The sequence below is a fragment of the Trichoderma virens genome (assembly GCF_000170995.1).
Source record: "Trichoderma virens Gv29-8 chromosome Unknown TRIVIscaffold_78, whole genome shotgun sequence".
Classification (NCBI taxonomy): Eukaryota; Fungi; Ascomycota; class Sordariomycetes; order Hypocreales; family Hypocreaceae; genus Trichoderma; species Trichoderma virens.
Genome location: NW_014013671.1, coordinates 240,333 through 254,956, shown reverse-complemented (window position 1 = coordinate 254,956; position 14,624 = coordinate 240,333). Strand labels below are relative to the sequence as shown.

The window sequence follows — 14,624 nt, the reverse complement described above, 5'->3', positions numbered from 1 at the left end:
TTTTCCTTCACAGCTGGCCACCTGACAACATTCCAGCCAAGAGCTGTCTGCCATCTGGCCAGGCTGCGATTTTCCTCGTTTCATCCGATCTTTGCTCCCCCTATGTAAGGTAATCTGTTTGTTTTTCTGTTTATCCCACACGCGTTGGGGATTCTGGACACGCGTACTTCTCTCCCCGAGCCTCATGGTTACCAGAGTTTCTGCAGACCTCGACCTCAGAATACCCGTCCATCACACCCCGTCTCTCTACGCAGTATTGTGTCACTTGGTATCCTTACTCTGTATTGTCGATCGCCAGGAGCCGTACTGAGGGGAGAGGCGTTGCCTGAATCTAATCACCATTCACTTTGCGTTCATTCTTCCCTATCTTCCCGTACCTGGTTCGATATATCCGAGACTTACGGTATGTGTTATGCATCTGCCCCCCCAACACAAATACTAAAATGGTCAATTCAGAAGATTAGATCAGTTTACCGTCAACTCTCCAGCAACTCGAGAACAATCCCGCCAGGAATCTTCATCAAAGAACATTCATCATGTCGTACGATGGCACTCCCGATGTCGTGTTCAATTCGCGAAGCGATGATTTGCCTGAGGCATCTGAGTTCTTCCCAGACCTAGCCATAGAACCGCGTTACTATGACCTGCCGTTTGGCAATCCAAGACTTGAGCGAGCCCCCACGAACGAAGCGGATCTTCCCTTGTGGCCTGACGGTAAATCCATCAGCAATGCCTACCACTCCTTCTATCTCATGGATCCAACTAACGGCATTGTAGGAACCTTGGGCCCTGATGCAGGAACTCGACCTCGAAGCCGTAGAGCCCGCGTTGCGCATTTGCCCCAGCCTGCGCAACCACCTGCGCAACCACCTGCAGCAGCAACAGTTGCGGATGCGGCATCAGCTTCAGAATCTCCGTTTTTGTATCAGGGTTGGGCTGAGCGAGATATTGCAGAGGAACTTCTGACTCCTGAGTCCTTCTATTGGTGGAAGGCTCGTGATGCCATGGCAGAGAGAGGGCTGCTTCCTGGCATACCCAAGATTTATCCTTCTGGCGCGCGAAACCATCAAACTGCTTCGGCTTCTACCGCCAACAAACGGAGCCTCAGATGGGAAGACCTCAGCTTGGGCGTGCGATGGCTCATCATTCTGCGCCTCAGCGAGCAGCGTCCGTTTTCCGTCGTCATCATCTCGCAACTTGATCTTTCTAAACACCAGGTTCATGAATTCGTCACCAGCTACATCAACTTCTGTGATCAGTGGAATGCTTTCGAACACAGCGTCGCTGATCGGGTCAAAGCCTTCGGCGGACATGCCGAGCAGCAAGACATGCTGCTCGCTAATTGGATTCATGAGCATCGCCCACTGATGCCCCATGACCGCATCACTCAGGAAGATGTTCACATGGGCCTCCACTTCCTTCACGAACGAGGAATTGTCAACCATAACGTCGATCTCCAAAAATGGGTTGACGTGAAAGAGCCCAAGGACTTTGCTCGCATTCAGATTGACGTCCCCATCCTGAGAGACTGCATGGATTACCGACTTCTTCGAAGAGTTGCCGTCGCCCGGTTGGTCCGTGCCGATGATGTTAAGGAAGTCATCAGACAGAATGGAAGAAACAACCGCCGCAACGCGTCCAATGCTCGCAGAGGCAATGCGATGAAGAACGATGCGTTTCTTGGAATGCTCCAGCAGGCTGTTCCTTAGGAAGGTGAGCCTGTACGTGATGATGGTGAGATATCCCCCGAAGCTCAGGCTGTTTTGAACACTATCTCGACAGACCTGCGCAGTGGTGGGCCCATGCCCATGCCGATCCCACAATACCAGAGGCAACAGAAGGCAGACGAGGCTCGCGGGGCTTTGAAGCGCTTGGTTCCAGAGCTGCAGCCTCAGACTGCTCCGGGAGGACTGGCCAAGACCCAGTGGGAAATCGACAATGGGTATCCTCATGGATATGTGAGTTTTCGTGGGACGCTTGAGTGGACTAACAGTTGGTTGACTGACGCTGCGATGCATTTGTAGAGCTGGGAATACATCCCTCTTCACCTCGCTGAGGATGCAGCCGATATGGAATCAAGCCCTATTCCTGAAGAGCTGAGAACACAAAAGTCTTCCCGTCTTACTGCTATACGACATGGTATTCTCCAGAGACAAGATGCTAGGGCCGCTGACCCATGTGCTCAGACGCCGGAGACTTCCCCGGGCCAGCAGTCCCCTGAGCAAGCTCAAAGGTATGAACAATCTTCTCCCATCCAATCAAGTACCGCGCCGCTTCACAATAACGTGCCAAGGTCTCGGATCGGAACTGCTCGAGAACGTTTCATGACAAGCAATAGCAAAGGGCAACTCGTGGTTGGCATCGCGGCAGACATCCCTTCAGTGACTGGACAAGTCCCCCAGAACCCTGGCTTCATCAGACAGTTTGCTGAATTAGGATGCTGTAGTCAGCCTGAGGCGCCGAGAGCAGTGGAAGAAGAACCCGAACAAAGTCTTCCAGAAGATCTGAAACCCGCAGAGGGCCTTGAGCCGGATACCAATGTAGTAGTGTTGGAAAGAAGCAAGCGAAAGCGTCGGCCTAGTGCCCGTGCTCGCGAATCTTTGCAATATGCTCTGGAGATGGAACGGTGTACTGAAACTATTTCCGAGAAGCTCCAAGGGAACAAAGCGCGGCCGTCCAAGCCAAAAAGAAAAGCCGGCGAAACCAAAGGCTCCAAAGGCTCCCAAGGTTCCCAAGGCTCCAAAAGCCCCCAAGACTCCCAAGGCGGGTCCAAGCCAACGCAAGAAGCCGACGCCAAAGAAGCAGCAGCAGCAGGAACAGCAGCAGCAGCAAGAACAGCAGTAACTCTGCCTCGTGTCCAAACGCGAAGCAGCTTGGCTCGTTCATATGCTGCCGCAGAGGTATATGTAAGCATCTTGCACCTACACCAGTGGCCGTCTTGTTCAAACTAGGTTAACTTATGATAGGAACCATCACTACCGGTCGTGATTGAAGCTCCAAGACTAGAAGGAGAAGATCAGTGTCAATGTATTGTGCCAGAACCAGGTCAATCTGAGTCAGAGATCTCGACTGCCTGTGATATCCAACAGAGACCGTGTAGAAGACGAAACTGTAGGATTCGGAGATCGGAAAACCATTTTGGAATGATGAGAGGGGAACATATCAACGCGCGCCCACCACCTGTATCTGCAGCCGAATGCGCTTGGGCTGCCGAGGATGCTGAATTTGCTGTCGAAGCTGTCCAGGCTTGCTATGCTCTAACCGCGGACCGGACGAATACAGAATTACCGGTCCCACGGCAACATCAGATAGATCAAGACGTCGCTCAGGCAGCTATTGTCTCGAGGGAGGCCGAATATACTCGAATCGAACGCCTACACCGATCAGAGAATGGACCGATTGCTAGGATAGCCGAGTTTGCAGGTGTTACTGACACAGCAATCTTTGCAATCCATGCCATCGAAGCCTCCATTGCCTTTCAAGAACTTTGGTCTGATCTCGAGACTGACGATGAATCCGAAGAGCAGCAATCGCAACTAGCTCTTGAATAGTCGTTCTTCTTGCTCGTTTTCTTTTAACACGACAACGAAGATTGACGAATGAGAAATCTTTTCCTATTTTCCTGTTTTTCTTGTTTTTCTTTTGTTTTCATCACTGTACTGGATGTATACGTTATCGACTCGTCTGTCAGAAATGGACCATATGGGGTGTATACTCAGAGAGACTCTCTTTTGTCTTGTTGAGTGATTGGTCCAACGAACGAAAATGCGAGACGGTCTAGCTCGACATGATTGGTTCGAGATGTGCTGTCACATTTACAACGGCTGGCTTGGTTTTATTTGGTTTGGTGATGGGCTTGCGTTGGTACATGCCAGGCATCTTTGTCCAGCAACAAGTCCTTGTCTCCTTGTACGATGATGCGAGGGGACATACGCACCCGGATTTCATGTTTGAGTTATTTTTGTACGGATATTCTAAGGAATCATGGTTGAAATAAAAACTTGTATTGTGACACCTAAGTATTCAAGGCATGGCGTGGAAACTGTTGTGCTCTGTGACCCGTGATGATGTGACGCTGTTTCTTTCTCGCTGCAACTAGCAAGCAGAAATCAAGAAGCACCAAGGAAAGCAAAGGCTTCACAGAGCGGCAAACGACATACTCAAGAGTGACAAACAGCGTGTTACCTCCCTAAGGAAAAGCGCATATCAGCTGCATCTACCCGCTGTCCAGGCAAGGCTGTAGAAACTGCACGTGCCTCTCTGCCTTGCTTCTCCTGCCACTTGGTGCTCGCAGCCTCGCCAACTGTAAACGCATTCACCGCTCGCGGATTTTCTCTTTTTGTGCCTTCTCTCGCAAATTTCTCCTTTGCTGCTGCTGCAACTCGCTTTCTATTCCATCTGCTCTTCTTCGCAGAGATTACGGCCCAGACGAGCAATTTGTGCAGCAGCTTTCTCCAATCTGCCTCCCCTTTCTAAACCTGGAATCTGATGTGATTATCATCCTTTTATCCAGGAACAACTGCATCAGCTCCAGATGTCGGATAGCGGTGGCCTGCTGCTGGAGCCAGCGTCGTCACAGAGGATGTTGACGCCAGCGGATAAACCCCTCGTTACTCCTGCTGAGGATGCGGAGGATTTTACAGCCAAGCCACCAGATTTTGTTCTACTGATACGACCCAAAGACTCAGCATCAGAGCCTTTCAAAGAGCAGCAGATTACGAACGCTCCAGAGGACGTCGATGAGGTCGATGGAGTCGAAGATGTCGATCAATCCAACGAAACTTCTGACGCACAAAAAGCACCGATAGCCAAGAAAAGACAGCAAGATTTGGCATTTCAAGACTGGCTGACCAAGAACCAGCGAGAAATCACTACAGCTTCCAAGGCAGATCTGGATCGTCAGCTCGACAAGTTATCAACTATAAGTCTCGTCAGAGATAGCTTCCACCAAAAGATCATCACGAGCCCTCGCGAGTACCAAGTTGAACTGTACGAGAGAGCAAGAGAAGAGAATACAATTGTCGTTCTTGATACAGGTATGGGCCTCCAAGTCCTCTACTAGGTTTCCCTTTATAACTGATTGATATATAGGTTCCGGAAAAACATTAATTGCAGCCCTTCTCATGCGACATGTTCTCCAAACAGAGCTGGAAAATCGCGCCGAAGGCAGCGAGCATAAGATTGCCTTTTTCCTCGTGGAAAAGGTTGCATTGTGTTTTCAGCAACATGCCGTTCTGACCACCAACCTCGAGTTCCCTATTGGCAAGTTTTTCGGCGAAATGACAGGCGTAGTTAGATCTCAAGAATACTGGGATCGCCAATTTGCGGAAAACATGGCCTTTGTGTGCACAGCACAGATCTTACTCGACCTCCTGGCTTGTGGGTTCATCTCCATGGGCCAGATCAACCTGATGGTCTTCGACGAGGCACACCATGCAAAGAAAAGTCATCCTTATGCCCGTATCATCAAAGACCATTATCTCCGCTCACGAGATGAACGGCCTCGTATTCTTGGTATGACAGCATCGCCCGTTGATGCCTTGACAAAGGATGTCCGGTATGCCGCCGCTGAATTGGAGAGCATGCTGTGCTCCAAAATCGCCACCATCTCCGACGAAGCTTTGATGCAAAGTCAGGCAAATCGCCAGCAGGTCGAGGTCAAGGAGTTCTATGACAAATTAGAAGATCCCGAATTCTCAAAGACGAGGCTTTGTGATTTGATATCGCGCTGTGTCCGCAGCAATCCTCAATTCAGAAGACATCTGGAATTTGCAGCCAGCGCATCCTCAATCTTGGGGACATGGTGCGCTGACCGCTACTGGCAACTCCTAACCACAGACAACGAGATGCTTAGAATCGAAGCAAGGACTGGACGGGATAACTTGGAGCTCGATGTCTCCGCTGGCGATGAGGCGATGGCGGCCATCGCTAAAGTGAAAGGGATTATCCGGGACCATGTCTTTGGGCCCATTCAGGCCGGCTCGCCAGAACTTTCGTCCAAAGTAAAGACGCTTTATGAAGTCCTTGAAGATGCTTTCTGTAAGCGGCAAGCAAAGAGATGCATTGTATTCGTGGAAGCACGATCAACTGCCTTTCTTCTAGCAGATCTGTTTCAGCAGCCGGGGATGGAGATTCCTGGAATGAAGGCGGCTTACATGGTAAGACTAACCATACAGATCCTTTGTCACAGGTATTGACTTATTATTTGGTTAGATTGGTTCTCATACTTCCACCGCCAGCGCTGCCTACATGTCTTACAGGGACCAGATAATGTCCCTACAAAAATTTCGGTACGGTGAAACGAATTGTCTGTTTGCAACATCGGTTGCAGAGGAAGGAATTGATATACCAGAGTGCGATGTTATTATCCGATTTGATCTGTACACATCTGCGATTCAATATATCCAGTCCAAAGGCCGAGCGCGACAAAAGTCGTCTCTTTATGTCAGCATGATGGAAGAGGGAAATCTGGAGCATATGCGTAAACTACGACGGGCAACCAGGGATGCTCATGCACTGCGACAGTTTTGCTCTGCATTACCGGAGGATCGCAAAGTTCCGGATTTTGTCATTGGCCCTGATGTGTTGGCTGCTCAAGAACAAGTGACTCAGAAGAGGTATACTGTCGCTGGAACAGGCGCTCAGCTTACGTTCATCACGAGCTTGGAAGTGCTGGCCAAGTATGCCTCGTCGTTTCCAAACAATGCTATAGACGGACTGCTGCCCTTGGAATACATTGTCACTTCCATCGGCAAGAAGTTCGTTGCCCGAGTTATCCTACCAGACGCGTCTCCGATCAAGATGTTTCCAGGAGAAGTGCAAAAGAGCAAGCAGTTGGCAAGATGTTCAGCTGCCTTTGAAGCCTGTGTACACCTGATCGGCAAAAAGTACATAAATGGAAATTTACAGCCGGCATTTACCAAGAAATTGCCCGACATGCGAAACGCGAGGCTGGCGCTTTCATCAGACAAGAAGTCCGAGTACGATATGCGAATTAAACCTGATTTCTGGTCTTCATGCCTTGCTCCAGAGCCGCCGACTAGTTTGTATCAGACGATCATTGCCCTTGACCAGCCGGAAGCTCTCGGCAGGGCATCTCGACCTCTGATCCTCTTGACTAGGAAGCCACTGCCTGATATACCAAGCACCCCGTTATTTTTTGGTGGCGGTCAGACGTCGATTATGCGCCTTTCTAATTCCCAAACTTCGTTTGAAGTGTTGCCTCACGAAATAGAGGCGCTGGCGAGTTTCACTCTGAGACTCTTTGCTGACGTTTTTAGCAAGGAATATGATGCCAAGTCGCATGAAATTCCATATTTCGTTGCTCCCAGCAAGCTCTCGCCAAGCCGCGGCGATGACGCCGAGATTGACTGGGAGGCAGTGCAGTATGCCCACGATAATGAGCAACTCCGTTGGGAAAATGCTCCAAGTGAGTTCTTTAAAGACAAACTCGCCACGGATCCGTGGGACGGATCCCGAAAGTTCATCTTGCATGGCATCAATGCAGAGCTAAAGCCGTCTGATCCAACGCCAAAAGGCGTTCCGCAACCAAAAAGTCTGGGGTACAGAAAGGTTGAGCAAAACATCAAAGAATACAGCAACAGCCTTTCTATCAAGTCGAGGCAGAGAAGAAACTGGAGGAATGACCAGCCAGTCGTCAATGCAGAGCTTCTTCCAATACGCCGAAATTTCTTGGACGAGTTCTTTGTAGACGACGAGTGCGATGGTACTTGCTATGTCATCCTTGAGCCTCTACGCGTGTCACCGGTAAGTTTCTCCTTTCTTGAGACGAGACTGCGTTCCATCAGCATTTTAACCCGTTTCTAGATCCCAGTAGATGTCGTCTCCATAGCCTTGGTTTTACCGGTAGTAATATATCGAGTCGACTCAGTCTTGATAGCTCTTGAAACATGTTCTCTGTTCGACCTGGCCATCTGCTCTGATCTTGCCCTCGAGGCAGTGACAAAGGATAGCTTCAACACGGAAGAACACGGCGAACATCAAATCGATTTCCAGCCTGGAATGGGCAAAAATTACGAGCGCCTAGAGTTTCTTGGCGATACATTCTTGAAGATGGCCACGACCATTTCTGTCTACACTATTGCCCCCGATGCAGATGAGTTTCATTATCACGTCGGGCGAATGATGATGCTGTGCAACAAGAATCTATTTGAGCATGCTGTGGAGAAGGGCATGCCTGCCTACATCCGCACTAAAGCATTTGACCGTCGGACGTGGTATCCGAGTAACATGACGCTGAAGAGAGGCAAGGCGGCCAGAACGGAGACCAAGCATTGTCTGTCGCACAAGTCTATTGCAGATGTTTGCGAGGCCCTCATTGGAGCAGCTTACATGACAAGCACCACCGAGAATATGGACATGGCGGTCAAGGCCGTTACAGCCATGGTCTGCTCTGAACACCACACAATGCTTGAGTACAAGGATTATTTTGCAACGTTCCAAGTCCCGAAGTGGCACGGCAATCATGTATCCGCCGCACAGCGCCTCACCGTGGACAAAGTGGCCGAAATCACGGGCTACCGCTTCCAGTGTGCACCTCTTGCACGCAGTGCCTTCCGACACCCATCGTACGTGTTCGAGACCAACATTCCAGACTACCAACAGCTCGAGTTCTTGGGAGACGGGCTGCTGGACATGGCAGTTGTAGACTTTCTGTTTAAGCGGTTCCCCGAAGCAGATCCAAAGTGGCTCACGGAACACAAGACGGCCATGGTGTCGAACCAGTTCCTCGGCTGTCTCTGTGTCAAGCTTGGTCTTCACAAGCATATCCTATTGGCCACATCTGCTCTCCTTGGCGACATCGGGAGGTACGCAACGCAGCTTGAGCAAGCTGAGGAGATTGCTCGGCAGAAATCCCAGGGCGGCGATCTGGGATATACTTCCGGCGGATGCTTCCAAGCTGGAGCTCAACCTACCCCCCAGGATTTCTGGATCGAGGTGCCACAGCCCCCAAAAGCTCTAGCTGACGTCGTTGAAGCCTTGGTAGGGGCCATGTTTGTTGACTCGGGATATTCCTTCTCCGTCGTACTCAACTTTTTCACCAAGTTCATCCAACCCTTCTTTGAGGACATGGCGTTATACTCGTCGTTTGCCTCGAATCACCCTGTCACGGCCCTAGCACACAGGCTCCAGACCGACTTCTGCTGCACCCAGTGGAGGCTTCATGTGGCCAATGTGCCAGTACCCATGGAGGCTGGTTATGCAGTGATGTCTGACAACGAGCTTCTCTGTGCGCTCATGGTACACGGCAAGGTGATTGCCCACGCTACATCGTCGAAGAGCGGCATGGCGGCCAAGGTGGCGGTTGCAAAACTAGCGTTGGAGAAACTCGCACTTATCCAAGACGCGGCCCATTTTAGAGGAGAGATGGAGTGTGATTGTAGCGGCGGCCCAGCAACCGCCTCGAGCTAGACAACGGCCGCGTCAATCCTCTAGAATCATGACCCGCACATTCAAGTCAGTCGGGGCGTGAGTGGCGAACCACATTCAGGGGGATACAAAACGATGGGTATGACGAGGCCACTGCTCAGCTGTCACCTTGCACAGAGAGATTTAACGTTTTCGCCTGCATAGCTGAGCCTCGGTCTATCGCAGTACCTTGTAATGGAAGGTGCATTGGAACACTCTTCGCGTCGATGGAAAACCCACTTCGATCGTCCAGAGAGAAGAAATCGTGGGCGTGATTGGTTCGGAGGAGATTGCTGGGCGCATGTTTACGGGGGCAGGGACAGACCTGACGAGATCTATTGAACGGGGTCGACGAGCTAGCCCAGGTACTAGACAGCGAAGGGGGTGTGTGCGAGGGGCTGAGTCTGGGTTTTCCCGTGTTTTTAGGGCGACGTCTTTCTCTGCTGTTGCCATACTCGTATGTAGTGGACGGGGCTACTATGCTGGGATGGATTCGTTTCGTTTCGTTTTTTTTCCCTCGCCGGTTTCGAAGCTACGGTTGTTTCAGGGGCTTCCCATGCTCGCGTTGAAGAATTGTGGCGGGTCTCTAGATAACGCAATACTTTTTGCTCATAGTATATTCGAGTCAGCTACCAAGCTACGAAATCTTTAGTCCTTGTCTTGTTCTTTTAAAAACCCCTGTTCCAATTCTAGACCTGGCACCACGTGGGCAATACGAAAGTTGAGATGCTGATGACGCTGTGATATCATATTCCAGGGAATCCGCTGTAGTCCCAACTGATACGGATTGTGTGTCATTGTAATCGCTATTACGCAGTAGTTGTTTGGCGGAACAGAAAGGAGCAGACAATATGGCAGAATAAAGGTGAATAGATAAAATTACTGGCTAGAATCCTCGCTCTCATCATATGCAACGCAGCTGCTGTCTGTCAGCAAGCGTAAAATATGCCTTCCAAAATAATCCCATCCATCGCAGATCAACAACGCCTTGCTCAAAAATGTTTTCAATAAAAAAAATGCAGTCAAAAAAAAAAAAAAGAGACAAAAGAAATATTCCCCATGTCAATGGCGCACTGTCGAAGATTTTTCCAACCCTATCACCCCCCCAACCCTCCCATAAAATGCTCCCAATCCCAGATTTTGTAGTAGTAGTATTATTGTAAATCATCATTATTTCGTCGTAGTGGCTTCGACCTCGCTGTTCTCCTGGCTGGATAGTTTGCTTCCTCGTCGAGAAGACGCAGGGTCGAGCAGCTTTCTCCTTTTAACCTCCTTGCGGAGCTTCGCGATTGTCTTTATATCAAGCTGCTGCTCTGCCCTGGCTTCAGGGCTCTTGGCTGCATTGTTCTTTATCAGAGTCGAGAGTAGCTTTAGCGCTCGCTCTTCGGGGAGCTCATCGGATTGCAAAGAAGATTCGGTGTCTGAGTCGGAGTCGTAGTCGTAGCCAAGAGCCAGCAGCCGCTCACGCTGGGTAAACGGCCTTGACGTGTTTTGCCGGGATTTTCCAAGGGCCGCAGGCACTCCTACGACGGATGCTTCGTCATCGCCCATTTCAGACACATCTGTAGGAGTCATGGGCATATCTGGCCATTTGGGCGTAGCGAGGCTCTCTGACTCGTTGAAAAGCCCTGGAAGACTCTTGCCATCATCGCCAAATCCCTGGTCTCTGAATAAAAGAGCTTCACCGTCCCTGCCTGCTCGTCGTTGTTTGTCGAGAAAGGAATCGGCGTCCGAGTCGGATACGCTGGTAGCGTCATAGCTGCTAACGCTGAGGCCTCCGTGGCGATGGGTTGGAGACAGCGGGATGAAACTGGGTTGCTCCTCTAACGGTGTGGCAGGGGATATGAATATAGATTCACCACCAGAGTCGTCCTCTTTCCCAGTGAAATCGGGAGCGACAGAGCTGTCACCAGCTTGAGACGGAAGATTGCGAGAAGAGCCTCCAATGAATGCCATGTCATTGAAAAACGAATTGTGAGGTATGTCAATGGAGGTATCTGCTGTACGGATACTGCGGCCGCCAGTAAGCTGAGGACTGGAGTAATCAGATTGAGCAAAAGATGAAATTGATCCGCGCTTGCCAAAAGTGCGTATAGAAGGGGGTGGCCTCTCCATACTCTCCAACTGAAGATTACCTGAGCTGCCAAAGGTAAATGACGGTGCATATTCCGAGGGCGAGTCAACTGCGTCCTCCCAAGCAGATGCGGCCGGTTGGCCAGGTTGGAGATGATCGCCCGCGTATCTGTTGAACCGGTTCCAGTCATTGTCGACCCTATGGCGAAAGCTGTGCAGCTGGTTGGGAGAGGTTGGTGTCTTTGCGCGCTGTTGGTGCAACTGCTTGGATCGGTCGGAATGAGGCTGTAAAAGAGTGTTGAGATGTTCCCGAGCCGAGCGAACAGACCCTGGCAAGGTTTCAGAAAGAACCTTACCACTAGGTAAACTATACTGCCTAGGCTTGTAGCGAGGAACGCCCGGTGGTGAGGCAGAGCGAAGTTCTGGAGAGAATGCGTCGCCCTCATCTCGCATGTAACGACCATCTGCCGTCCTTGGAGCTTGTTGTGGAGTGGAGGCACGGCTACCACTAATGGAAATCTGTCCGTAAGAACTTTTTGAATGAAGCCGACGATCATGGAAATCATGGATGTCGAAATTCGTAGCTATATCGAAATCTTCCCTTGCAGGGCTGAGTTTCCCCCTTGACATTGGGCGACCACCAAGAGCCTGTCGGGAGGGTGGACGGGCGCTACGATCGATTCTAGGAGAAGGCTGGTCTCTGAAACGATCAGGGATTGGCGGTACCGCGTATGTATTTCTGGAAGAGCTAGTTGTAGAAACACTGCCTCGTGGGCGATGTGGACGCGGCGAGCCGGTTAGGGCAGGTTGAATGTTTCTATCGGCAACATCCTCGCCATATTCACGGGAGCCAGATGCCTGAAGTCTTGACCTAAAATCATAAGGTTTGAACTCCCCTTGAGCATCCAGAATATCGACAAACGCCGAAGAGCGTCGGCGTGGGAGTGAGAAGCTCGGTGTCAAGGGTGTAAGCCGTTCCATCGTGCCTCGACTTTGAGGCCGTTCGCGGTCGCCATATTTTGGAACGCTGCTCAACGATAAGCCAGCTATTGATTCTTTGGGACTGCGTCCAGTGGCCTTGAGCTGGGCCTGAGGTGGTGGGCTCTCGGAATCTTTTGGATTGGTTCTGGGTCGTCCCTCGGTCACACCCACAAGCCGAGGCTTGAGCAGTCGCTGAGATGGGTCCGGTGTTCTCGTTCCGTTTTCACGACTGGCGATGATGCCTATAACAGCTGTTAGAAGCGACTGAGTCACTGATGAACACTGGTGGATAAAGACAAACCTCGAGCATGTGGAGAAGGAGCCTGGCTCTTCTGCGGAGACGTTGTGTCGCCAGATGGCCGTTTGCTCAAGAAATCGAGTAGACCCATGATGGCAACCCTAGAATTGGCTGGCTAGGCCATATGACAAAAAGAAAAGAACAGCGAATCAAGATGAGGCTTTTCTATTCTCCTGTTTCACCGTTGCAGCTGAAAGCAACTCGAGCCGGTGCGGCCGCCCTCTCTATTTCACGTCGTCGTAAGAGGTAAAGAATTGGGTCGTATGTAAAGCAGGAGTTGGTGACTAAAGAACGGAATCAAGAGCAATGTGAATATTAATAGGTGTACAAGACAAATAATAGAACAAGATAATGCGGAGGATATAAAAGAAGAGAAGGAAAAGATGGAACTGGGAGAAGGAGAACAGAGTCAAGTCCGTCTAAAGATATCTGGGGGAGACTAACAGACCAGCACCTGGGCCAAGCACAGGTATAAAAGATTTACCTGGCAAGCCCGGGCACTCAGGCACCCCACTGGCGTGTGCGGCAGGGGTGTGTGCAGCTTGTCTGTACAGAGTTGCACGGAGCAGATCCCAGTTGCTGGCTGCAGCTTGGAGGAAGCCACACGGTTGTGGGTGGATTGGACTGGATGGGCGCCTTGGCCCCTTCGAGCACTCGTACCCGCCTGGTATCTGGCCGGCGATGCCATGAAGAAGGCCGGTGACTGATCTTGGCCCGCGTGAGATGGACAGGCATTCCTTGCTGGGGGGGAACGCTGGCGAGAGCTGAATGCTGGCGTGCTTCTGTACCCGTACTACTTGTATGTACTCATGCGAGTCCTATCAGCAAGCGTCTGCACTGCTGCGTCATGGCCGGAGGCAGTGAAACATGAAGATGCGGGAGACGGCACATACCACTCACTACGCACGCGCGAAGCCGCTGCAGAGCCCAAAGTCGCTCCAAGCCGAGCCTTGACCAGAATACCCCTGGCAGTTGAGAAGAACAGCGAGGGCGCCGCCGCCGCCACAATGACGACCATGGAGCGCCAGCAGCCCGCACTACCGCCTAGGTGCAACTCCATTCTCCGTTCTCCGTTGTTGCAGATTGAGGGCCCGCCTGGGTGAGCAGCTTCAAACAAAGGCCGCGAGTCCAAGGCATGGCGGACGAAAACTGCAGTGAGAACCGAGATCGGTAGGGATGGGACAGGATGGGACAAACAGAGCCGGGCCGAGAGAGAAGGGAAGAGCTGAGAGCTTCCATGGACGGCGATGGATGGACGATAACAGCAGGGGTGGTTCCGATATGGTAAGAGGCGTTTGGTGAGATGGAGCCGCCAAAACAATGACCGGGTTGGTTGAGGAGGAGAAATCTTGGGTCGAGGACCAGGGGTGTGGAGGAGATTGAGCGCAAGCACGGGGGTACAAAGAGGCACTGCCAGGATTTGGTGGGTTGCGGTGCCTTGCAGCCCCCGTATATCCTCAGCTGGGTCGATCAGGTACCAGCTAGACTAATAACAGCAGCAGCGCTGGAAAAAGAAACAGCCAGGGCCTTGTTGAGGGTTCCATGAGATTTGAGATTGCAATCATCCCTGTCCCACAATCTTGAGTACGAGATTAAGCTGGCGATGCTTCTTGTCAGTGCCTTGGAAGAGCTCCAGGTCTATGTCATTGCGGAATAATAAGGTACAGGCCTGGAGGGCAATCATGTACCTACCTAGTACTTCACTGGCTGAGGGCACTACTCCATGTTTGGGTACCTGCAGGTACATACATGCCCCGGCACTATGCACGCAGCATCCCTTTCATTCGTATCTGCGACAACCTTGTCCAGATCGTCAGCGAGCCAGTCACATGAGAAAGCTTGA

The 14,624-nt window shown here is 51.2% G+C and overlaps 3 protein-coding genes across 3 annotated transcripts; 2 read left to right on the top strand and 1 right to left on the bottom strand.

The window, feature by feature from the left end:
• Window positions 1-536: 536 nt before the first annotated feature.
• On the top strand, window positions 537-3,551 carry TRIVIDRAFT_59028 (uncharacterized protein; the record flags this gene model as incomplete). The annotated part of the gene is made up of 5 exons (XM_014099434.1): window positions 537-1,700; window positions 1,740-1,958; window positions 2,025-2,233; window positions 2,264-2,906; window positions 2,967-3,551. The coding sequence occupies 5 exons, from the start codon at window positions 537-539 to the stop codon at window positions 3,549-3,551; spliced, it is 2,820 nt and encodes a 939-aa protein (XP_013954909.1).
• A 1,259-nt stretch (window positions 3,552-4,810) lies between these two features.
• TRIVIDRAFT_171147 (uncharacterized protein) lies at window positions 4,811-9,411 on the top strand (the record flags this gene model as incomplete). The annotated part of the gene is made up of 5 exons (XM_014099433.1): window positions 4,811-5,036; window positions 5,092-5,631; window positions 5,686-6,158; window positions 6,214-7,767; window positions 7,828-9,411. Coding segments are annotated over 4 exons (4,119 nt in total), but the record flags the coding sequence as incomplete, so codon positions are not given.
• A 1,188-nt stretch (window positions 9,412-10,599) lies between these two features.
• On the bottom strand, window positions 10,600-12,872 carry TRIVIDRAFT_59027 (uncharacterized protein; the record flags this gene model as incomplete). The annotated part of the gene is made up of 3 exons (XM_014099432.1): window positions 10,600-12,607; window positions 12,650-12,725; window positions 12,785-12,872. The coding sequence occupies 3 exons, from the start codon at window positions 12,870-12,872 to the stop codon at window positions 10,600-10,602; spliced, it is 2,172 nt and encodes a 723-aa protein (XP_013954907.1).
• Between the last annotated feature and the right edge of the window lie 1,752 nt (window positions 12,873-14,624).